Genomic DNA, 24,210 nt, shown 5'->3' with positions numbered 1-24,210 from the left:
GCTATGATTTCATTAAATAAATACGAGCGCTTCACGTTTTAAAGCCTGATCTACTTGATGCATAGGCCTATAATTAAGTAGCATATATAGATTTTACGAGTATCAGTGTTATTATAGTTAACAAAAACTAAAACCAAATTGAATTTCGAATTAAATTCAAAATATTAACAAAATCTATAATAGTTTTACTGTGATACTAAAAAAACACTAGTAGCCAATGGCAAAATCAGTTTATTACAGTGTTATAAATACACACACACAAATTTTGTGTGTGTATTTGACCATTTAAGAGGAACCAGCCATGACATATAGAAATCAATTTGGCACTCGCTTTTTGAGAGGCAGCGTTGTGTGTGCGCACTTTGGATGGGATCACACGGAATGAAAATTATGGACCATCCCCATGCCAAAATTCAGACCAACCTTACTTATGATTTGCATTTTTATATATAGTGTATCTAAAAATGCAAATCATAAGTAAGGTTGGTCTGAATTTTAGTATGGGATGGTTTATATATAATGTATACAGGTGAAACTCGAAAAATTTGAATATCATGCAAAACATCATGTATTTCAGTAATTCAGATTAAAAGGTGAAACTAATATATTTAGTATATATAACTATATACATGTGATTATACTTTTCAGAGGGCCGACATTTCTGTTTTTAAAATCCTTTTTTTTATTGATTTCATGTAATATTCAAATTTTTTGAAATTTTGGGTATTCATAAGCTGTAAGCCATGATCATACAAATTATAACTTTTGCATGATATTCTAATTTTTCGAGTTTCACCTGTACACAAAGCAGAAATAGTTAGTTGTGCCCCTAAAGTTTCTCAATGCGCTCCTAAATTTTCCATTCCATTGGTTATTTCAGATTTCATCTCATCCAAATGTAGACAGTGGAGTTCAGAGTCAAGGAGGAACACCTAAGCAACAGTACAGAGACTTGTTAACTGTTTAGGATAAAAGATTTGGATGCTCATTCACTGAATCAGAAGAATGTAGTTCTGTGGGCTATAAGACACTTTGGTTTATCTTTTTCATGATGTGATTTATGATGTGAATGTAAAGCTCTACCACCACACTGTTGAGTTAAGTGATCCTGCTTTATTATAATTATCCTCAGTGAATCTACAGTTTCGAGTCAGTGTGGAGGGCAATGAATGGATCCTCCTCTGTGTGGCTGATGTGGAAAGTGGCACGTCCATCAGAACCCACTGACACCTGTTACCCTGTGGAACGGTCCCCACTCTGGTCTCCAGAGATTATATCACAGTATGTGCCCACGGGCAGGCCAGTGTCCAGCGTCACGCTGCAGTTCCCTAGGGCATTAATCAAATCCAGTTAGTCAACATGAATCAAAATTGACAATTGTTCTTCTTTTAAGCACTTTAAAAAAAAAAAGGTTCAGTGGGGTTCTATAGAGAACCCTAGGGTTCTTGACTTCATCTTAAATAAACCATTGATGCCAAAAAGGTTCTATATAAAGATAAAAAAATTAAAATGTGATAAAGTATGTTCACTAATTGTTTAATTGATAAAATGACATTAAAAAATATAGCTGCAAGCAGCAATTAATTCCTCACATTTCTCAATTTTTTCAATCACCATGACCCAAAGGGGCTCCGTACATCTCTTCTCTGATGACGGGTTTACTGCCTTGAGGGCGTGACCCGTCACTTGCATGACATCACAGCAATAGCAAACCACAACCATCCAATCAATTCCCGTTGGACAAAATCAAAGTCCCGCCCTAAATATTGCCCTTGTTTGAGGAGCCGTTTCACTCTGATACACACTCACCTAAAGGATTATTAGGAACACCTGTTCAATTTCTCATTAATGCAATTATCTAATCAACCAATCACATGGCAGTTGCTTCAATGCATTTAGGGGTGTGGTCCTGGTAAAGACGATCTCCTGAACTCCAAACTGAATGTCAGAATGGGAAAGAAAGGTGATTTAAGTAATTTTGAGCGTGGCATGGTTGTTGGTGCCAGACGGGCCGGTCTGAGTATTTCACAATCTGCTTAGTTACTGGGATTTTCACGCACAACCTTTATAGGGTTTACAAAGAATGGTGTGAAAAGGGAAAAACATCCAGTATGCGGCAGTCCTGTGCGCGAAAATGCCTTGTTGATGCTAGAGGTCTGAGGAGAATGGGCCGACTGATTCAAGCTGATAGAAGAGCAACTTTGACTGAAATAACCACTCGTTACAACCAGTGGCGGCTCCTGCAAAATCTCTCAGGGGGGGCAAATGTTTCAATCAACTTTATCGCATGCAGACTTTTTAATAGATTTAACTTAAGGGTTTGAAATGTGCAGGAATCAACTTAAAACAGGTTTTCTTTCGTTTCCTGAAAAGTAACAGTTTTGGACATACAAGGCTTCCATCCGACAGCGATGATTTGTGTGTGTGTGTGTGTGTGTGTTAATTAACATTTTACCAAAATTCAAGCTCAAATGGAGTTTGACAAGGGTTTTTGACCAGTAAATGCTTTTTCAATCCACTCAGATTTTATTTTACACTCAGTTTATTTTATTAAAGATTCCACTAGGTGGCGACAAATAATATTGTTGACTTAATCGTTGACGTGTAGGATAGAGATTGTGTTGGTGTTCGAATGGAATGTACAAATTTCAAAGTACAATGCTAGGAGTAAAAAAGACTGCTACCATCCTTTCCTAAACTGATTTTAAAAACAAAGTGAGATTTTCCAACACTCGAGTATTTAAATGGTCAGCAATAAATACCTCCTCTGCTTGTCTTTCTTCTCCTAAGGCCCTCCTAGATCTTGTTGTTCCTGTTGCTAACTTGTTACTTGCTCCTGCTCCTGAAATGAGCTCTGGTCCTGATTACTACGACGGCTGAATGGTATTTGTTTTAATGACACGATGGAATTAACTGCGTTCGCTATGACGTTGTTCAAGTTCAACTGGCCTAGACTCGCGAGATGTCCCAACAGTCTCTCTCGCTCTTGTTCTCTTTTTTATTTTTATTTTTTAAATCACATTTGATAAAGATGTTAAAGTAGTGTTTCATTTTTTATTGTTGTTCAAATTCAAAATTGTTTTCAAATATTATTTGTCACTTAATCTTAAAGATTTTTAATAGTGTATGTTTGTTCCCACCAACCGCTGCACAAGTTAAGGATACGTATGATGGCGTAAGCACGTTAGTGCGTGCCCTCCCGGAACCCATAGAGAATTCATTGCAGTGCCTGCAGTTCGAAAAAAAACATCTTTGAATGTAAGTCTATGGGAAAACTCTGGGCGATTCTCAGCCAGAGTGAAATCGCCCAAAAAGAGGCGGTACTCTACAGAACGTGACATGACGCTGATTGGACTATATCCAGAGACACAGTGACGGCTAGCGGAACTCTGTGGTGAATGAGATTGTGAATGTGATTGAAAAAGTCCCTTTCACACTTTGGTGGTGCGTCGCCCAATCGCCCTAATGATGAAACCGCCCCTGGTTACAACCGAGGTATGCAGGAAAGCATTTGTGAAGCCACAACACGCACAACCTTGAGGGGGATGGGCTACAACAGCAGAAGACCCAGCCATCTCCAATACAAATAGGAAAAAGAGGCTACAATTTGCAAGAACTCACCAAAATTGGACAGTTGAAGACTGGAAAAATGTTGCCTGGTCTGATGAGTCTCGATTTCTGTTGAGACATTCAGATGGTAGAGTCAGAATTTGGCGTAAACAGAATGAGAACATGGATCCATCATGCCTTGTTACCACTGTGCAGGCTGGTGGTGGTGCTGTAATGGTGTGGGGGATGTTTTCTTGGCACACTTTAGGCCCCTTAGTGCCAATTGGGCATCGTTTAAATGCCATGGCCTACCTGAGCATTGTTTCTGACAATGTCCATCCCTTTATGGCCACCATGTACCCATCCTCTGATGGCTACTTCCAGCAGGATAATGCACCATGTCACAAAGCTCGAATCATTTCAAATTGCTTTCTTGTACATGACAATGAGTTCACTGTACTAAAATGGCCCCCACATTCACCAGATCTAAATCCAATAGAGAATCTTTGGGATGTGGTGGAACGGGAGCTTCGTGCCCTGGATGTGCATCCCACCAATCTCCATCAACTGCAAGATGCTATCCTATCAATATGAGCCAACATTTCTAAAGAATGCTTTCAGCACCTTGTTGAATCAATACCACGTAGAATTAAGGCGGAAGGGGGTCAAACACAGTATTAGTATGGTGTTCCTAATAATCCTTTAGGTGAGTGTATGTCACAATAGGAAAGAAAAGACTATCAGAACTCCCATTCCATGCCAACTTGAAATAATTATGTGCTAAATTTTTAATATTATTACACAATTAACATGTTAATTATTCTTGGGTAGGTGTTGCAAGTTTCTCACCAATCATCATTGTTGATGACAATGAATCCCTTGCCGCTGCGGCTAAAGGCGATCTGATTACTACCGTTGTCCCACCAGTTGGAGAGAGGCTGGCCATTGACCACATTGCGAAAAATCACCATATTCCTGGTGTGGGGAATAGAGTAAGAGAATTGCTGGGATTCCACATTGAAATCAGGAAAATGTGTGCAGAAAAACTAAAATTCACACCCACCTGATTTGACGCCATCTGTGCTCACATACCCACTTGTCTCCACAGGTGGAGTCTGGGTTGATGGGTACTGCCTTAGTGGATCCATTGGCATTGCTTGGAGGGCCCATCCAGTCATTCTTATCCTGCGTTTTATTTCACAAGAACATTATTTGTTCAGGTTTTACTTGTGTGGTATGAAATAATCTATTGGGTGTTATGGGGCTAAAGGCACACCTTTAGGAAAATGCTTATTGTGCTTTTAGCCCCAACCAGGGATAAACCATACGTTTACATATTCTACAGTTATTGAAAAACTGTTGATTTATTCCCTTGAACAAAAAAATTAACAAGACCTTTGTCTTAAAATGCATTTGCTAATTTTAATGATTATCATTTGCTACCTAAAGCTATAACATTTTGCAATACATTAAATATAGATCTACCTAGGACAGAATCTATTTTGCGTTGCTGCCCGCAATTGCTTCATGGATCAGCCAAATTTCCACCTGCATAGTAAAACGTGGATATTTAGGAAAGTGCTGTAGTGAGATTTTGTGCCATTTAGTGATTGAGGGGATTTACCCTAGTGCGCCATTAGCCCTGTTGTAAGCTATTCATTAATGTAATGTGAAGCACAGTCATAAACTATATGACTTGTAATACATGTAATAATTTTTTTTTAATCGTAAGCATTCACCTTTCCATTGGCCAGATGTCGATCCCAACGGTAACTAGACATGACTCTGGTGACACCGTATGGGTGAGCCAACATAAGCCTGAAGCAATCTTATAAAGCCTGCAATGCAAACACAATGTAAAACATACCACTCACAGAAGAATTAGTTGGAGTTCTTGGAAAATATTTCAAAATATTTTACCTAGAGTCCCAAAATGTCAAAACAGAAGCTCCACCAGCGCCGTGGCCTCTTTGATTATCATGATTATCCACGAACACCAAGGCTTTGGCAGGGGGCATGAGAACCCAGCCCTCGCCCCAGCTCTTAAGACAAAACACTGTTTACAACTCCTTCGATAACTCTTACAAGCCAAAAGATTGCGGAGCATGATTATACCCAGCTAACAGGGAACTTTCTCAGAACTTTGTCTAACGTTCTGCCAAGGCTCTCTCCAAGTTATGAACAAATGTTCTTCCAGTAGCGTTAACAGAATGTTGGTTTAAAGTTATCTGGTTTTTTATAACATTCTCAAAATATTAGCACAAAACATTATACATCATTCATGACTGTTTTTTTCTAAAATGTTTTAGTTGGACATTTGTATAACATTTTTTAAATGCTACTTCTCGTTTCAGAATGTTCAACATTCAAGAGTAACATTCCCATAATGTTTACAAAATGTTCGTAGAACATGTTTTTATTACCTATGTACAAGTGACATTTTACTGACATATCACTACATATGGTCTACTAGTAATATGGTAAATATTGCTAAATAAACCCATTCACGGTCGGTAATCAGGACCATGTAAGGAACTGTAGATTTGCTTAATGCTCAATTGGCTAATAAATGTTCTGGAGACCATAAAATAGGTTAAAAAAAAAAAAACAGTCTAGCAACAAGTCAAACACTGAAACAGTATAACGATAAGTTAGTACTAATCTGCAATCCAGATTAGTTTTTCCATGAACTATGTAGCTACTTTTTAGCAGTTGACACCGCAAAAGTTGTTCAGTGGCCCCAAATATCTATTCTCACTTGCGCTGGTATGAAAAGAAACGTAAAATTAAATTAAGACTTACTATTAATGGGAGACATTAAAAAAAGCACCGGTATGTTGCCATGGACAACAGTGAAATACACACCAAAAAAAGATGAGCTCTCAATGCTGTGATTGAACAATCAGAAACGAATTTAGTAGCATTGTAATAATAGAGATTACTATTGCATACTTGAGATAGCTTAGCTTTTCTTTGTCCCATTTACGAATGACAGTTCCCAGTTTTGCACTGTGCTTGAACTCCGTCACTCTTCTGAGTTCAAAATATTCACTGGCTTTAATTGACTCCCCACCAATGTCGATAACCTGAAGAAAGAAAAAGTGTTAATGGTTTAACAACCATTTTAAGTAACTCTGGTCTTGAAGAGATGGTGATACCTCTTGATAAATAAAGGGCTTGGTGCCAGGTAAAAACCAAGTGGTATTCAGACTTTTGAGAGTGCCGTAGACGTTACTAAGGTCGCCAGGCCACATGTGCTTACAAGCATCTACTCTGAATCCAGCTACACCCATGTCAATCAGTTTGTTCATGTATTCAGCCACTTTTCCTCTAACATAGTCCTTCTCCAGGGCCAAATCCAGGAGACTCACCAAGCGACAATCTCTAACCTGTCAACACAAAATTAACAAGTCAAGCACTCCAGCAAAAAAAACCGCCCGTTGAACTGCTAGCAGGGGAATTGAAATCAGGGTTCTATAGCGCACACAACTATGAAGCACACTGTGACTAGTTGCAGATGCAAGTGTTACTACATGGATTGAAGTTTGTGTGTGAACAAATCTGAGGATTGTAATTAAAGTAAGAAGATAATGAACCTTTAAATGAAAAGCATGCACCAACACAACAGAAAACAAGAAACTATGAGTCTTTAAATATAAGGAGGGTGATAAGCTTTCACCATAATGTGCTTCCTAATCTGACTTGAGCAGAATGATACAATTGTCTTTTGAAGAGCTTCTTTATAAACAGAATTTGTTTTATAACTGATTAACTTTGCAACATTAGCACTGATATTGAACCATCACTGAACTAAACTGAGCTTAATAAAGACACTATTGTCTTCTGTAGAGCTACTTTATAGCTAAATTAAAGGTGCAGTAAGTGATTTCTGAAAAACACTGTTGAAAGTGGATCGGACTCAGCAGCACAACACTCTTGTAGCCCACTGTTTTGTTTTTTTATTTGTTTGTTTTTTTAATTTACAAATATCAAATTAAAGATTTTTTTTAAGTTGCAATGAACAAGGAACAGATCTTTCTTCCGTATTGTGACGTACATCTGAGTGAGACTACATATTGAAAAAGAAAACAGTTTTTGGCAGGAGCTTGGTTCTGTCTGTTGGTAGTTGATTGAATTGAGGCAAATCTGAATGCAAGCTTGCAGGTGATTGTAAGTAAAGGGAGGGGTTTACGCCCACAAAATGGCTGGAGAAGTCCACCATACGTCACCAGAGAAATGTCTGAAATTTCACTGGAAGATCAAGACAGTTTAATTTAAAAGTTCAAGGAGGTCAAAATAATTTTTAAAAAAAATTAAATGCACAAATTATTCGTTCACAATAAGATTAATTACATGCGTTTAGACAATAAATAGGGTGAATTTTCATATCTTGTTGACTTCGACTCATTTAACCAGAAGGTAATTTTAAGGGTTTTTTTTAACCTGAAAAACATCGTTGTAGTTTTCAATCTCTTCATTGGCAGTGCTACACTTGTTATCATTGAAGTCCCATGATGAGTGTGGGACAGAGGGGAAGTCCTCCTTGTTGGCGTTGAAGTATGATCCACAGCTGGAGTGATTGCCCTCTCCACCAGAGGCTCCACACATGTGATTTATGATTGCATCCACATATACATTCACCTGTTGCAAAGTAAAACACAGGAGATGCTGTCTATACTCTGTAAAAGAAAGAAAATACATATTTTCCAGGTTACAGGACCTTCTGAGTCACAAATACCATGTGAATTTTTTGAAACTACATAAAAATCCATGTTAAACCAACAGAATTCCCCCCAATATGTTGTCCCAACAAGGCAAACACACTTGTATGAACAAGAATTTCAGACAATATTGCTGAACTTTTAAGGGTTTGTGAGTAAGCATTGAAACATCAATTCATTTAGCAGTTACTAAGTTTATTATTTTTCTGCCTTTTGTGTAACAATTGTTTTTTCACTATTTAGCTATTTGTTGTTATGCTCATATTTTTACATTTGTTGATTGTCACCGTTCTTGCGGTTTGTGTTAAGGATCCATGTACAAACTTTTAAAACTCTATCCCAGATATTTTTTTAGTAAGGTGATTGCTCCTTAAGTAACAAAGATAGCAATGTAAAACACACATAATACTTCTCCATAAATCTATGTGGCTACCAAATTACTAGATTAGTATATTGTTTTACTAATTTGAAATTTGTTGTAACAAGAAATTGGTAACACTTACAATAACTAACTTTAATTAACAATGAGGAATACATTACAGTATTTAATAATCTTTGTTAATGTTAGTTAATAAAAAGTTAGTTCATGAAAGCTGATGTCCATTAAATAATTTTAACAGATACAACTTTCAATTTTAGTCTTTTGAACACAAATGTTGAAATTAACAATAATTAAGATTATTAAATGCTTTGGAAGTATTTTGCATGGTTATATCATGTTAAAAAAAAGGAACTTTAAGTAATATTTTAAGTGTTACCAAGAAATGTAGTTGCATTTTTACTGTATTTTTTACAGATTTTTCTCTTTTTCCTGTAACAAATTACAGTATTTTTACAGTAGTTTTGCAGTACCCCAACTTTGTTACAGCGTGTGATCATGTCCTTCAGCTCTTCCTCAGTTCCTGATCTGCAGCACAAGTTGTAGCTGATTGGTTGATATCCCTCGCCACCAAGGGTGCCAAGGCTTGGTCACCACAATGCTCTCACTGGGGGGAGAGATCTGTAAAATCAAAGACAACTGTTTTTGGACATTTTTCTAACCTTTCATAATTCATAAGCTTCTGTAAACAAATCCTCTAAAAGCTCAAAGTTCATAACATCACATTCATCATACTCCTCCTTAAAAATAGTGCATGTGCATTTGTACTGGACTCAAGCAGATTTGTATACTTTGAATTCCTCCGTAGCCATTTGGTGCCAGGTATCTCTCACATTCTTCAGCTATATCTGCCCACCGCCACTCAAACAGATGAACAATGGAGGTCCTATTAGGTTTAGTGATTGGGTTATGCTGTGCAAGACACAGTCCAACGAATACAGATACAATCAGGAGCTTCATTGTGCCTTTGTGCAGAAGAAAAAAGCTCAGGGTGAGTAATCTCAGTGTCATAAACATCTACCGTTCACTAGACTAGTAAACATGTAAAGTGCTTTTGCTTTTGCAGTGTAGTGTAGTCCTTGCTTGCACCGACTCACAATCTAGTGTACAAGAAACCTTCAAATTGTAATCCGTTGGTAATAATTAATTTTGTAAATTGAAAAGACAAATGTGTAAATAAATCATCATTCGTTTCTCTAACACGGTGTCTCTCAACCCTGCTCCTGAAGAACCCCCATCACTGCACATTTTCTTCGTCTCCCTAATCAAACATTCAACTCGTCGGCTCATTAGAAGAAACTGGGTCAGTCAGAAAGAGGACACTTTCAAAATGTGCTGTGTTAAGGACCAGCGTTGAGAAACACTGCTCTAACACACAGACATACTGTACAAATACTTCACATGATAAATAATGTCCTTTCTTTGAAACTCACCTGACGCATAGGATGAAATTGCTATTTGTTCTCCAGTTTTAAATGTCGTTCCAAAGAAAAAGCACTTTGCAATATCTGCTTTTGTGCATTTTTTGTCGCAATATTAGTAGTTGTTGTCCTTGGCTTTTCTGAAATGATGCCAAACTTCATGACAGAACTGTCATCTATAAATCTTTGAGCTGCCAATTTACTGTCTGTCTGTCAGAACTGGTTACTTGTTATTTTCAGCAATTCAGTTATTTAATATTATTTATTATTATGTATTATATATTTTTTAAATTCATCAATTACCTTTTTACATGATTTTGTCTAGTTTAAAATGATTTGTATGCAATACAGGTGAAACTCGAAAAATTAAAATATCGTGCAACAGTTCATGTATTTCAGTAAATTAAAAGGTGAAACGAATATATTTATATACATATGCATGATTATACTTTTCGGAGGGCCAACATTTCTGTATTTATAATCCTTTTTTTAATTGATTTCATGTAATATTCTGAGATTTTGAATTTGGGGTTTTCATAAGCTGTAAGCCATAATCATCAAAATTATAACTTTTGCACGATATTCTAATTTTTCAAGTTTCACCTGTATGTATTTGATATATGCAAATTACTAATAGACCTACAATGATCAAAAATCACTCTCGGTCAGAAACGCAGCTTTTTGTCTGTGCCTAATTCACTTCCATTCTAATTCCAATTTTTATGTCTCTTTTGCCATTGCACACACTAGAATTAACATTTAAATTCATTTTAGTTTTCAACAATATTATTGATCTGTCTGCATTGACACCATTATATAAGAACTGAACTGAGCTGGACGATGACATCGCTGTTTTATCAGCGGCTATATAGATAAATCAACTAAATTAACTTTTTGTAAAAAAAAAAATGAATCAATTTACTTAAGCTGGACTATGACACTATTTTATTCTAGATCTGCTATATATAGCCGAAACAAACTTTGTTGCATTATTTTCCTGTTATCACTGTAAAGCTGCTTTGAAACAATCTGTATTGTAAAAAGCACAAAATAAATAAAGTTGAGGTGACTTGACATTAAACCAACGCGATAAATAGCAACATTAAAATTTAAATGTAGCCTATTAAAAGGATAGTTCACCCAAACATGAAAATTCTGTCATCATTTACCCTCCCTCAAGTTGTTAGAAACCTGTATGAATTGCTGTCTTCTGCTGGACACACAAGAAGATATTTTGAAGAATGTTTGTAACCAAACATTTGGTGGACCGCATTGACTATTTTTTCCTAGCTTAATCTACTATGGAAGTCAAGGGGCCCATCAACTGTTTGGTTCCCAAAATTCTTAAAAAATATCTTCTTTTATGTACCTAAGAGCAAGTCTTGACCCAACTATTCGTGCTATTGCAAAAACAATAAGGACCGTATTTTCAGACAAGTGATCTGCCACTTCTGCCACTGCCATACTAGCCTACATTTCAGATTGAATTCAGCCAACTAACGTTAAATCATTAAAGAATTTTATTTGGTTCTAAACGGTATTTTAATACAATGTTTAAAATATAATATATATGTTTTAAACTGTGCAATTCCAACAAACAGAAACATTTCTCCAAGTTCATGCGGAATTATCTCGAAGCTTTGTGTTCAGCACGGAGTGCTTAGTTGGAGCGCGACTTCCGTTTCCAGTAATTTCTACGAGCAACAAAACCAGAGGCAGCAGTCTAGAGGATTCCAGAAGCGAGAGCACGCTCGTGTCAGACTCCGTAGCTTCATTCATTCATTCTGAATTCAGAATATCTGTATTAAATCAGCATGGCGAAGTGGGGAGAAGGAGACCCTCGCTGGATCGTGGAGGAGAGAGCGGATGCCACAAACGTCAACAACTGGCACTGGTGAGAGACAACCGGCACATTCGCCCAATTACTCAAGCCATCTTTATGCTAACATGCTAAAGAACACCCGCCTAGCTGTCGCCTGTGAATCAACTGCCTCACGAACACTCTCGACCGAATAATACATAGTTCTGGCAACGGAACATTTAGCTGCAACCGAAAAGTTCAAGTTGTTGTTTTTGGGTTTATTCTGATATCTGGCTAATGGGCCGTTAGCGTCGTCGCAAGTTTATTCAAGCCATGCTTTTGCCGCATCTTTCATTTGACGGGTTTCTGATATCTATTATAGATATTTTTTCTATAATTTGACGAATATCTCGTTTAACCTTCTATTTCTTGGGTTGTCAGCTGTTGTTGTCGGACAAGTCGCTTCGGTTCTGCTCTTGCAGTCTCTCGGCAGCTTCGATATTGAATGTTACTGAGGAAGAGATGCTCTCAGACAGTTTTCTTAGAGCAAGTTAAATGTTGAAGTGGGTGGTGAATTAGGTTAACGCTGCGTATGCATGTGTATTGATGAAACAGAAATTCATTGGGGAAGCTGAAGCATTTAAACCATTTCTTGGTGTTTGTCAGCACCTCCATCCACAAGTTTAAATGGCTTTTTACTGTTGACAGCAAACCCTATATATCACAGTTTCAACCTTGCATTCAACATGAGTCACATTAAAGCTAGGTTTTGTCAAGAACTATTCTCAGGGTTCCACAGTCAATCTGGAAATATCAATAATAAATATTACTATTGTGATTTAAAACAATATATATTTTTTAATGTTACTTCGTTAGAAAGGTATTACTTGTAGAACAGCAACAACAGTTTCCTCATTAAATGGATTCAAATCTGAGGACATTGTCTTCTTGGATACTTTTGTGCACTAATAATTATAGCCTAATAGTTGAATCTATTAATTCTAATGAATGATACCCGACACAGAAACCCACATCAATGATCTGTATAGATATGATAATAAAAAATAATACATATTCTATTTTTTATCATCTAAGTCTGTGTGCAGTAATCACAAACAACTGATTAAGTCATAGGAAATTCTTTTTTTCTTTTTTCTTTAGTGGGACCAGTGAAAATTTTGCCATGGCAAGTAAAAATCTGAACCACCGACCAGTAGAAAAATCCTTGCATTAAGCCCTGCAAAAAAAAGGGAGTAATATCAGTGGATGTGCTTTGTGTTACTAGGACGGAGAGGGACGCCACGAACTGGTCATCGGAGAAGCTGAAGGAGCTGCTCATGGGATTGTGGGTGGAGAATGAAGAAGGCAAGTGTGAGATCACAGAGGTCAGCAAGGTGGAGGGAGAAGCATCCATCAATAATCGCAAAGGGAAGCTGATATTCTTCTACGAGTGGAATCTGAAGGCCACCTGGACAGGTGAGGAAATATGGGTGGAAAATCTCAGCTATTGCTAACTTAAGTCTGCTCCCACCAAGAACAACATGGAAAAGCACTTTCATGCAAAATAAAAGGCGTCAAATTATAATAATAATCCAAAATATTTATATACTGTATATATTTTTCTTTTTTTTTAATGCAGTTAAGTGGAGTGTCTGCTCTGTAAACAGCTGGCTAAAGGGAATATAGATAAAACACAACCTGAAACTGAAAACGGATATCTTATTTTCAGTTAGTTTCACTGGGCAAAGAAAGAAAAACCCACCTATAATTATTTTTAATAAATAAATGTTTGTATAATAATAATAATACATTTTATTTTTAGTGCACTTTATATTTAAGCAAAATCCCAAAGTGCTAAGTTGTTTGGCCTGATGTTCATCCCTGGTGTAGATCTATAGGAAGGAATGCATTTTAATTGCTATTGGTGTGAATAGAGTTTAAAGATGAATATGACCTAGAGAAATTATAAGTAAATGTCTAATTGAAGTAGTTATTTAGTTTACTTGGCTTTAATATTTATGCTCATGATTTGGGCTGTCTGTTTGTACAGGGACATCAAAATCGGGCATCAAATACAAGGGGAACATTGAAGTTCCAAACCTTTCGGATGAAAATGACATGGACGACCTTGATGTAAGTTAACTCATTCACGTAGCATTTTATATATACTGTAGCATCACCAACCTGAAGCTTTTACAGAAGATTACAATAGCAGCGTGTATTGTAAACATGGTCAATTTATTTAAAGGGGCTATATGTAAGAATTATCATGTATTACTCGCTTATTTATTGCCAATGGGTGAACAGCATGTAACAAAATTAGGTTGTCTATGAAAGCCTGTAGTGTAGACTGATTTTTATGTGAAGGATTTTGGACATTTTTGCCAGGAAAATCGAAAGCATGTGCCGTTGATGCGCTTTTTCAGAGCCTCTCGTCTGTTCAATGACACATGAACAAATGCGTATACAATGTTCAGGATAATGCCGAAAGAGCCATTCTGTACTGTAAGTCAATTTGTCTTGCAAAGAAAAGGGTTTAATTCAAAATATAGTTTCACATACTTGGATTTACTGTATTGTCTTTAGTCTCAAACATGCTTTATAATCAAGCAGTCATAACAGTGTAACTGTCGACATGATGTTGGTGAATCGCAGAGCTGGTGCAAACATATCCACATCTCTATGATCAGATGATTTCTTAACTACTGTTTTCTCAGAGCTGTCATTTTTGTTGTTGTTTTTTTTTTATTAAAAAAGGAAAGTGCGCAGCACATATTTATCTAAACGTTGCTCTCAGTATCGTGGACGGTGTCAGGATGTTTGTTAAAAGTATATCGCTGCAAAGGTATTTCTTTTTTTACTTCTAAGCGAAGAACAAGAAAGAACATCGTTTTCAGTATTCACATTTAGTCTTGTATGTTATGTGTGCAGGAATGCGAGCACAAGCAATAAGTTGCTGGCTGCAGTTCACTTAATGGCCACCGGTGTCGCTAATAACAAGGGTTTGTGGATTCTACATATAGCCCCTTTAAACACTGATGTATTGGAGAATTTAAAGCAGTGGTTCTCAATTAAGCAGACGAAGCCCAATAAGGGGCTTCAGCAAACTTCCAGAGGTTTCTCAAGAAAGATGACTTAAAATTATTTAAAATCAAGATATTTCTTACTTTAATTCAATTGTTGTTTTTTTGATGAAATCTGAGAGCTTGATCACTCATTCATAGGCTTCTAGGCAATTTCGTTCTGCCGGTCCAGAAAAGTTAGTAAAAACATTTTTAAAATTATCCAAGTGACTACAGCGGCTCAACCTTAAGTTTATCAAGTGACGAGAATACTTTTTGTGCGCAAAAAACTACAACAAAAATAACGACTTTATTCAACTATTCATTTTCTTCTGGGCCCATGGCTAGAGTTCACTAGAGCGTCACGACGCATGCGCGAGAACTGAGAAGATTACGCATGTGGGTCTCGATGTAGTGGTTCTAAAGTGTGCGCATTTCCTGCAGGTCTGAATCGTGAGAAACTAACGAGAAAACTTAAAAGTGTCTTACATGTTTTGATTTTAACAGTAAAGCTCATTGATCAGCATGTTATTTGACAAAAAAGTTTGTTTAATTTCATATGATTAAAATAAATTAAATGAGTGTTTTATGTCTTCATTTGGTTTCCAGAAAAACAACTACACAGAATTAGTGTGAAAAAATGAGTACTAAGTTTATTGATTCATAATACATGATTTCAATTAATTAGACATGCTTTTTGTAAAAAAAAAATTTCACCACGTATCTGTAACACGCCCACTCCGCGACACTAGCAGTTTCGGGGGGGAAACACTGCAGACTAATCCTTATTACAACTACAAAAATTATTCAATCAAGAGCAGTGAGTGATTTTATCTTTATCTTTTGTTGTCTGATTAACATTAATGACAGACTGCAGCAGATTTAATAAGACTGAAGGCTGCAGTGGTCCAATAATCGTTTTACACCAATCTTGTTTTCATAATCATTGGAAGCCGAAATCGAAAGTAAATTATGATTAATCGCACAACCCTTGTTGTTATTGGATGTGAATAACTAAATAGCCATGCTGAGTATATAGATTGTGTAAGTGATGATAATGAGTGGTTTTTTTTTCGGGATCACACACAGGTCAGTGTGAGTCTTTGTAAAGATGAGCCTGAGACGGCGCTGCTTTCACTGATGAGGAGGGAGGGAGCCGATAAAATTCGCACGGCGCTGGCCGGCTATGTGGGCTTCCTCAAAACCGGTACGTCTCACTGAGATGTCAAAACTGATGGCATTCCTGTGGCAGTGTTGTCTGTTGGATGTGGTTTGCTATAATCTGTTATTATCTGTTGTAGAGTTCACACAGGGCATGATCCTGCCCACAGCCAATGGTGTGATGAAACAAACAGCCCAGGGAACAACTAAGACAAGCAAAACTCAGGTGAGCCTTAAAGTTTCTCGGTTTCTTTAATATAGCTTAAATAGCTTACTGCTCAGTCTGAAATCATTATGAATTATTGTGGATGTCAAGTAACCAGCACTAGTCAATTACGAAGATTATGCAGACACTTAATGTATTGATCTGCAAGTAAGAAAACATTATTACCAAAACCTGTTATTCACTGATAATTCACATGTGTGAACAAGTGAAAATAACAAAATATACCAGTATATAAAAATGAGGAAAAACAAAATGTGTTGAAAAATATAAATATACAAAAAAAACAGACATCACATAGGGCAAAATATGTTAACGGTTTAAGACAAACATACTAGTTTTACATCACTTGAAACTGCTACGGCAGTGGGGAAGATGCATGCGCATTAATTTGCTTTATTTTAACGTTATGTTTAGTTTTTACCTAAAATCTTTCCGGTTCAGACGGTGATGCACAAATGTGGTCATGTGCACATTCAAGCATTTCATACAATGGATTTAATTAACTCGCCCTTTTACCACAGATTTAGTTAAAAAAAAAACTGACAGTCGTGACATACATATGACTTTGATTTACGATTGAAATTTACAATTGCCATTCACGAATTAATCGTTCAGTGCGATTTGCGAAGCCGAATTAATCGGTCAATTGAAAAGAATCAGCTTGTTTCCGAATCGGAAACTGCCATTGTTTTATGATAAATAATCATGTCAGCTATGTGATGTAATGGAATGCTAAAAAATATTAATGAAGCTGCAATACGGAAGACTGTGCTTGAAATTGAACTGAATTGTATTTTTTTTTAAATCCATGTTCAAATTCATATTCGTTCTTTATCCTGATTCAATCCGACCAAGCCTACAATAATGATTTATGGTTTGAGCTGTCAGTCTGGATTTCACAGGAAAATCCAGGCTTATGGCATTTGTTCATGTATATTTATGTCAGAAAACAAGCCTTGCCTACTAGATAGCATGGGTGGCTTGTATCTTCAATAAATAGTATTGTTGTAGATACTCTCTGAATGAGCTTAATTAATAAATCCATTTGCTTAAACTCTTATTTGTGTGTAATTGTATTTTTAGATTGGCTCATGTAGCGCTGCTCCTCCTCCTTCCAACACAGGGGTAAAAATCCCCACCTGCAAGTTTTCGTTAAAGGACACTTTCCTCACCTCACCAGAAGAGCTTTACAGGGTGTTTCTCAATCAGGAGGTGAGTCTTCTGCCGCCACCACAGCTGACAGGCCATTAGTTGCACCTCCACGATAGTGAGACTCCCTGGACTCTTATTATTGAATGCACGGAGCTTTTCTCATTAGTGATTACATTTGTTTGAGAAGAATGCCCAATTGTGTGTTACAGATGGTTCAGGCTTTCACACGCAGTGGTGCCATGGTTGAGGCTGAAAAAGGTGGAAAGTTTCGCCTGTTGGATGGAAACGTGAACGGAGAGTTCCAGGAACTGGTGAGACTTCAGTTTTTCAATTACAAAGCATGATGACAGCTCAGCTAAAATTATATTCACTGATGATAGACAGTGATGGTTGATTTATGATTTGATTTCTGAAAACATGTACTGTGGGTTTAACAGGTACCTGAGCAGAAGATAGTCATGAAATGGAGGTACAATACATGGCCTTGTGGTAAGTTAAACCAGCTTTGTTCACACTGCAGACAAAAGACTGTCCACACTGGCATTTTGCAAGTTATGAAATCAGATACATTTGTTTAGACTGTGTATTCAGTATCTGGTGTATCTACATTGGTTGCTACAGTAGCAATTTAAGCGTTGGCTGCTAAGAGACTTTCCCATACAGCAACTGAGCTATTAGTGTGGAGAGAATAGACTGAACACTGGAAATTTTGTGTGAATTTCTCATACACTACATTTAAAAGTTCGGGGTCAGTAACTGTTTTGTTATGGTAAAACCGAAGACATTGTTAATGTTGGCATCACTGTGTCTCACATGCTGAGAAAGAGCTAAAATTCAGATATGCTAACAGCCATTTGGTTTCTGACCAATCACAACAGACTGGGCCATCTGACCAATCAGAGCAGAGGAGGCCTTTGGAAAGAGGAGTTTAGAGAGACCGAATCCTTCGAACATCTTTTTGAATTTTCAACATTGATAATTATAATGTTTCTTGAGCACCAAATCATCACATCAGAATGATTTCTGTAAAGAACATGTGACACTGTAGACTGGAATAATGAAAATTCAGCTTTGCTGCTATTTTTAAATTGTAATATTTCACAATATTGCCATTTAACTGTATTTTTGATCAAGTAAATACTGCTTTGGTGAGCAGAATAGACTTCTACCGACCCCAAACGTTTGACAGGTAGTATAGTTCACTATATAACAGAAGAAGAAATTCTTACCATAATGTGGTTTAAGTCTGAAATTCCATTATTGTGTTTTTATATGCAAGTCAGATTATAAATATCATATTTACCGGCTCTCTCATTTACCGTGTGCCAGTTGACTTTGAGAAACGTCTGCACATTGTTCACCTTCTACGTCTGTCCTTTTCATTTCAGAGCACTATGCGACGGTGACGTTGACTTTCATAGACAAGGGTAATGAGACGGAGCTAAAGATTGAGTGTCGGGCAGTTCCTGAGAGTGAAGAGGAGCGAACACGAGATGGCTGGCAGAGGTACTACTGCCACGCTATTAAACAGACATTTGGCTACGGCGCACGACTCTGCTGAGGCCTGGATGTAGCGGCCGCTCTTTTTGGCTCTTTTCTTTGTTTTATTGTTTTTATTTTTCATTCCGCTCCACCTACAAATAAGAGAAGGATCTAAATGTGACTCTACTGAACAGCAGGCATCACATTGTTCCATTATCACGGTTCTTTATTTGGATGATTTTGATGTTTACAGTAAATAAAGAAAAAGATGGAAAAGTCAGAACTGAACGAGATGAAAAGAGTGCTAAAGGGGAGACTTGGGTCATATGAAATATCTGTGTATGTGTGTAATATAAAATACCTGTTTTAGCATGGTAACTCTCTGATGGCGCTTCTGTCCTGTTCTGTCAAGGGTCACGGGGTTGAATGGTGCCTTTTATGCACTGGGTGGCTTTTGTCAGAGTTATTAAAAATTGGATCTTCGTGATGGTTTGGATAAGGAAAAATAAAGATATATATCAGACCACTTTAATGTTTTTTTTTTTAAACGGAATTATTAATGTACATGTTTTTTTGTCATTTCATCTAATAGTATTACGAACGTGTGATTTTTACTCCATTTATATTCATCGAGAAAAAAACATGCTGCGGAAAGCCTGTTTCTTTTGTCAAACAGACTATATATAAAAGAAAATCATGTAAAATGCACAACTGGTTTTAGATCACTGCTTTGTATTACTGAAAGTACTGTATTTCAGCCTTTATAGGGCTTGCCTGCTTTTAGCTGCTGTTATGTTTGAAATGCTTGAAAAGGAAAACAAACCAATTTAAAGGCCCTCAGTAACGGAAGAAAAATTGGATATATTGCCCCAAATTATGATCCACAAAAAGGTTGTAGCTTATTGACTTATTTATTTTCTTGTGTATTTTCTGCACCACATTTTGTGACCATACAAAGAACATCATTTACTTAAAATAAAAGTACCTCTGAAACATTATCCTCAGATATTTTATTCAGACATTAATTTGTAATAGATTCTTGGTTATTTGAAACTTTTTTTTTAACTATATATCGTCTCTTTTGTCATTCATCACAGTAGTTAGGTTAAGAGTAGAAATGCATATTTATACAATATTGTGTAATATCGACATCTTAAAATATACTTTATAGAATATTCCCTATAAAATACAATTGACCTTGTCATACAATATGCCACTTAAAGAACCCTGCAACCTACTGTGGATAATTAATGGTTAACAAAACCAGTGACTTGCATTTAAATATGGTAGAAAAAGAAAATATTTTACCTTGATCTATAAATATTGTAACGCATAAGTCACAGCTTAGAGAATCATGTTAGATTATAAACATAAGACAGGTCAAACTACAGTTTTAATTGTGAATCCAACTGAAAAAAATAAATAGTGGAGCTGCTCACTATCACAAAATCTCTATTATATAATAAACAAATTATTTTCTTCTCTATTGGAATTTAAAACTCCCTGGAAAACTTGAAAGAATGGAAACAAAAAATATATAATTAATTTCATGGTCATTATAATACCACAACAGAGCAATTTCACAAATTAAAAATTAAATATGTCAGATGCTAAGAATATCTAACACGTTGTTGGGTCTTCAAAAAATAATACTGCAGTTTTCAGTGAGAGATTGTTGCGTCTTGTGAAACTTAAAAAATAAAATGAAAAATTAAACACTGGATTGATATAGTTAAAATGTTATACACATGAACTTATCAGTATAAATCTCACCTTTACAGAAGCCCGGTCAAGGTGAATGAGTTTCCAAGCAGATGAACAGCTCAGACTCCTGATAAAGAAACACACCATGAAAGAGTCTCCCATTTCAAAATACAAACATCTCTCATCAAAATTCTTAACATTGTTTCAGTAAAATGTCATCAGAGTCACTTACACTGGATGAATCACTGTTGATGACCAGATCATTGGTGGCTTTTTGAGGTGGCTCCTCCCTCTCAGGTGACCTGGCTTTGATGGACACACTTTGCCACCGTTTCCTAAAGGAAGATCATTTCATTACAATGGCTGCATCCACAATCGCATACTTCCCTACTATATAGTAGGAAAAAACAGTATGTCCAAAAAGAAGTGTGTCTGAATTCAAAATACTCATGAAAGAATAGGCAAAAAGAACCCAGATGACCTAATTCTTCCAGTGAGATTCTGAAGTGTGCATACGACGGACAGTGTACTATCCCATGAGGCCACGGGAGAGGATTTATAAACGGCAGTGAAGCGAAGTAACTGACGCTGGTAGGTCACATGATAAGATCACATGCTGAATGTAGTACATCCAGATTACATTCATACTACACACTAGAATCTATTTTTTAGCAGTCGTGATGTAATTACTTATTCAAAATAAGCACCTACTCAAGAGAGTGTGCGATTATTTCGGTTACAGCCATCGATTGCTTGCGTGGTGTGCCCAATACTGTTCCTGGAGATCCTGCAGAGTTCAGATCTAACCCTGCTGTCTGTAATTATCAAGTGCTCCTAAAAATCTTAATTTCGTGTTGGATCAGGGTTGAAGCTGAACTTTCCAGAAAGGTAGATCTTCATGAACAGGACTGGGCAGCCCTGGACTATGACATCTGCTTTCATTCATTTGCTGGGCACCTGAACATTTTAATAAATGATACTGTACCTGTGTGACTGCCATTTGCCCTTAGTTTTGCTCTCTGATGTTGACGCAGTGGAGGCTTGATCTGCCAAATCCTTCAGGAAGTCAAACAACCTCTCTGAATGGATGCACTGTTTCCTACAAAGATTATCCACGTATAATAAAATAACAGAAACAGATGGAGTAGAGGACACATACTAACATAAGAGTGGACAATACATAGGAATGGTTATTTGAGGCGGGAGGATGCCTATTTTGAACCTCACATGTGATTGATGGACATCACTCTGCTCTTCCTGGATTGGGTTATTTTACAGGTCATGCTGAGAAGAGATCTGAGGAACATTTCTAAAGCTTTAGCTAAATGTGCAGTTATGGACCATAACAGCAATATGAAGGAATTGGGATGGGATGGGATGGGAGGGATGGATGGATATTTTACATGAAGAAAATGCAGCCTAATTTAGGCCCCAAAATAAATAAATAAAAACAGATTTGATTTTTTATATAAAGAAAATGAGCCCTATTTTAGGTTCATTACCATTTTTTTAAAAACCTGTAATGATAAAACAAAATAGGAAATTGGTAGATTTTATCTAAGGTGGCATTTGGACTAAAAATGTTGGGAACCACTAAACTAAGTAATGTGGTTGGTTCTTAGAACGCTATTTCATTGTTTTTAGCCAATCACAACTTCTATAATTATGAACTAAGGAATCGTTAGAACAAAAGAATCGAAGAGTCAGAGTGGAGGAATCGACTCTTTTGGATACATGCTTCAAACGATTCAACTGTCAAAGGGCTCCTGACAACAAATGATTCCCCACCAGCACTCAACATTTAGAGCTTAAAGGATGCATATGATGACCGGTACAGCTGTTGCGATTCGCCCAACATCTGTATCCTTTTGCATTATTTTCTTGATGCGTCCCTAGCCAAGAGGAAAACGGGAGGACGAGATGTTCAGTGACGCTCATCTGAGCAGCAGAGTTTATGGATTCACAAAGCATAACAACAGGGAAATACAGAAATACTCACGGGTTGAAAGCGAACATTATATTTTTTCTTCTGTCCGGGCATTTTGAACTCATAAATGTTTGTTTTCGGCTTACATTTTGAATCATTTTATGGTTTGAAGTGCGGAGCGCCATTTGTTTATCTTTCACAGGAAGTACTGAATGAGAAATGAATGGAGGGGGAAAAACAAGGGGGTCGAGCTCCACAAAGGAAACGCCCCTGTCACGTGTGGCATGAGATTTGTAAACAATCCGCAAACCTTTTTTTTTCTTCCACGTGTGGCAAGATCAGATGAACTTGCTACCCATCTACCAAAAATATTCTAACAACGTTTTGCATTAAGTTATGAAAACGTTATGTTCTCTGGGCGTTCAAAACATCCGTTTTTAAATGTCTTAAAAACGTTATGAGAACGTTAAGGGAACACTCCATTGCATAATTTTGCAAACACGTTAACGTCATTTTTTAATGTTTTCTGAAACAAGTAGTAACATTTAAAAAACGTTAGATGAACATCCAACTAAAATGTTTCAGAAATAAATATATAAATAAATAACGTTTTTGTGCCAAACTTTTGAGAATATTATTAAAGTCCAGATCACTCTAATCGAACGTTCCATTAACGTTACTAGAAGAACGTTTGTTCAAAACTTAGACAAAGTTCTTAGAACGTTCCCTGTTAACTGGGTATAATGGCCCAAAAACTATGTGGTGTGGTATGAATATCATCAATAATAGAGTATCATTTGAAGTGGGACTATATATCGTTCTTTACTCTTCTATGATACCAGTGTGAGCTTGAGGGGAAGGTCATCCATCCTCCAAGTCACTTTGAGTCCTGTTGGTTAAGAAACTGCAAAATGGGTTAGGGTTTTAAGTACATTTCTAGCAGATGCCGGATCCCAATTGGTTTAACATTATGATATCTAATGCACTGTCATTTTAAAAAATAGTTTTGGAGCCACTGTGTTTATTATAAGCACACCAAGTCAAGCCATGCAGCACAACGTATAACCAGCAGGTGGCAGAATAACCACAGCTGTTTAAAATAGTGTTTTGTCTATTACTGTACTTGTCTGGTACAAACTGAGAACTGGACCCTTACATTTCGTAAAGTTATTACATATAATTTGCTATATTAATATAAATGTAAATATTCAGAAAATGTCTTTTATGATTTTTGTAGACAGTCAGGCCTACTTACAATTTCCATGTGATCTCCTTAATGCATTTCCAACGCATGACAGTTGAATTTCCTAAACATTCAAAAACTGAGAAGATTATATACAGTATGGTATACGATTTGAGATGTTTCCAGAGTGTGGACATCAAGAATAATCGTTTCCTCATTGTCAGCACACAAATATAAATATACTTGCGTAAGTCCGTATATTTTTACCATTCACATGACAACACCAGTCATGCCCAATGACATCAACCACTCCGAGTGTACACTTTAGTCATGTGATACAGAATTAACCACTAGCAGCTTTTAGCGACATTATAGATGACTGTAGGCCCTACCCAACGGATTGCAGGGCAAATTACAGAACAAAATTCATCAAACTATTAGG

General features: G+C 36.7%; 3 protein-coding genes across 4 annotated transcripts; 1 reads left to right on the top strand and 2 right to left on the bottom strand.

The window, feature by feature from the left end:
* Nucleotides 1–1,093: 1,093 nt before the first annotated feature.
* Nucleotides 1,094–9,876, bottom strand: amy2al1 (amylase alpha 2A-like 1). Its single transcript, XM_077238401.1, is given in 14 exon segments — nucleotides 1,094–1,318; nucleotides 3,813–3,821; nucleotides 4,399–4,524; nucleotides 4,613–4,734; nucleotides 5,289–5,365; nucleotides 5,368–5,387; nucleotides 5,470–5,589; nucleotides 5,681–5,683; nucleotides 6,502–6,635; nucleotides 6,708–6,938; nucleotides 7,993–8,190; nucleotides 9,123–9,215; nucleotides 9,217–9,270; nucleotides 9,418–9,876. Coding segments are annotated over 14 exon segments (1,617 nt in total). The 5' UTR covers nucleotides 9,667–9,876; the 3' UTR covers nucleotides 1,094–1,137.
* A 1,850-nt stretch (nucleotides 9,877–11,726) lies between these two features.
* Nucleotides 11,727–19,952, top strand: ahsa1b (AHA1, activator of heat shock protein ATPase homolog 1b). 2 transcript variants are annotated; one of them, XM_077238395.1, is made up of 10 exons: nucleotides 11,740–11,964; nucleotides 13,033–13,057; nucleotides 13,157–13,347; nucleotides 13,922–14,004; nucleotides 16,023–16,140; nucleotides 16,235–16,320; nucleotides 17,404–17,532; nucleotides 17,682–17,783; nucleotides 17,910–17,961; nucleotides 18,861–19,952. In XM_077238395.1, the coding sequence occupies exons 1-10, from the start codon at nucleotides 11,937–11,939 to the stop codon at nucleotides 19,031–19,033; spliced, it is 987 nt and encodes a 328-aa protein (XP_077094510.1). In that variant the 5' UTR covers nucleotides 11,740–11,936; the 3' UTR covers nucleotides 19,034–19,952. The 2 variants fall into 2 exon arrangements, with proteins under 2 accessions (XP_077094509.1, XP_077094510.1); XM_077238394.1 differs by lacking the exon at nucleotides 13,033–13,057 and having other exon boundaries at nucleotides 11,727–11,964.
* On the bottom strand, nucleotides 19,847–22,796 carry LOC143746535 (dr1-associated corepressor). Its single transcript, XM_077238396.1, has 7 exons — nucleotides 22,658–22,796; nucleotides 22,478–22,550; nucleotides 21,886–21,979; nucleotides 21,644–21,757; nucleotides 20,891–20,993; nucleotides 20,728–20,785; nucleotides 19,847–20,644 (listed from the first exon to the last, which is right to left on the bottom strand). Exons 1-6 carry the CDS (start codon nucleotides 22,697–22,699, stop codon nucleotides 20,744–20,746), a joined length of 468 nt encoding a protein of 155 aa, XP_077094511.1. The 5' UTR covers nucleotides 22,700–22,796; the 3' UTR covers nucleotides 19,847–20,644; nucleotides 20,728–20,743.
* Between the last annotated feature and the right edge of the window lie 1,414 nt (nucleotides 22,797–24,210).

This window comes from Siphateles boraxobius, unplaced genomic scaffold (genome assembly GCF_051911475.1).
Source record: "Siphateles boraxobius isolate OS27281-9 unplaced genomic scaffold, OSU_SipBor_1 22, whole genome shotgun sequence".
NCBI classification, from domain to species: Eukaryota; Metazoa; Chordata; class Actinopteri; order Cypriniformes; family Leuciscidae; genus Siphateles; species Siphateles boraxobius.
Note: the sequence above shows the minus strand (reverse complement) of the source record. Positions and strands in the feature narration are given on the sequence as shown.

What these genes read in the sequence shown, in the direction of transcription:
- ahsa1b (XM_077238394.1), top strand. Translation starts at nt 11,885, where the DNA reads ATGGCGAAGTGGGGAGAAGGAGACCCTCGCTGGATCGTGGAGGAGAGA. An exon ending in AACGTCAACAACTGGCACTG is followed by an intron (nt 11,965 to 13,156) that starts GTGAGAGACAAC and finishes TTGTGTTACTAG; the next exon opens with GACGGAGAGGGACGCCACGA. An exon ending in ATGACATGGACGACCTTGAT is followed by an intron (nt 14,005 to 16,022) that starts GTAAGTTAACTC and finishes GATCACACACAG; the next exon opens with GTCAGTGTGAGTCTTTGTAA.
- LOC143746535 (XM_077238396.1), bottom strand. Translation starts at nt 22,699, where the DNA reads ATGCCCGGACAGAAGAAAAAATATAATGTTCGCTTTCAACCC. An exon ending in ATAATGTTCGCTTTCAACCC is followed by an intron (nt 22,551 to 22,657) that starts GTGAGTATTTCT and finishes CCTCTTGGCTAG; the next exon opens with GGACGCATCAAGAAAATAAT. An exon ending in AGCTGTACCGGTCATCATAT is followed by an intron (nt 21,980 to 22,477) that starts GCATCCTTTAAG and finishes CTGCACATTTAG; the next exon opens with CTAAAGCTTTAGAAATGTTC.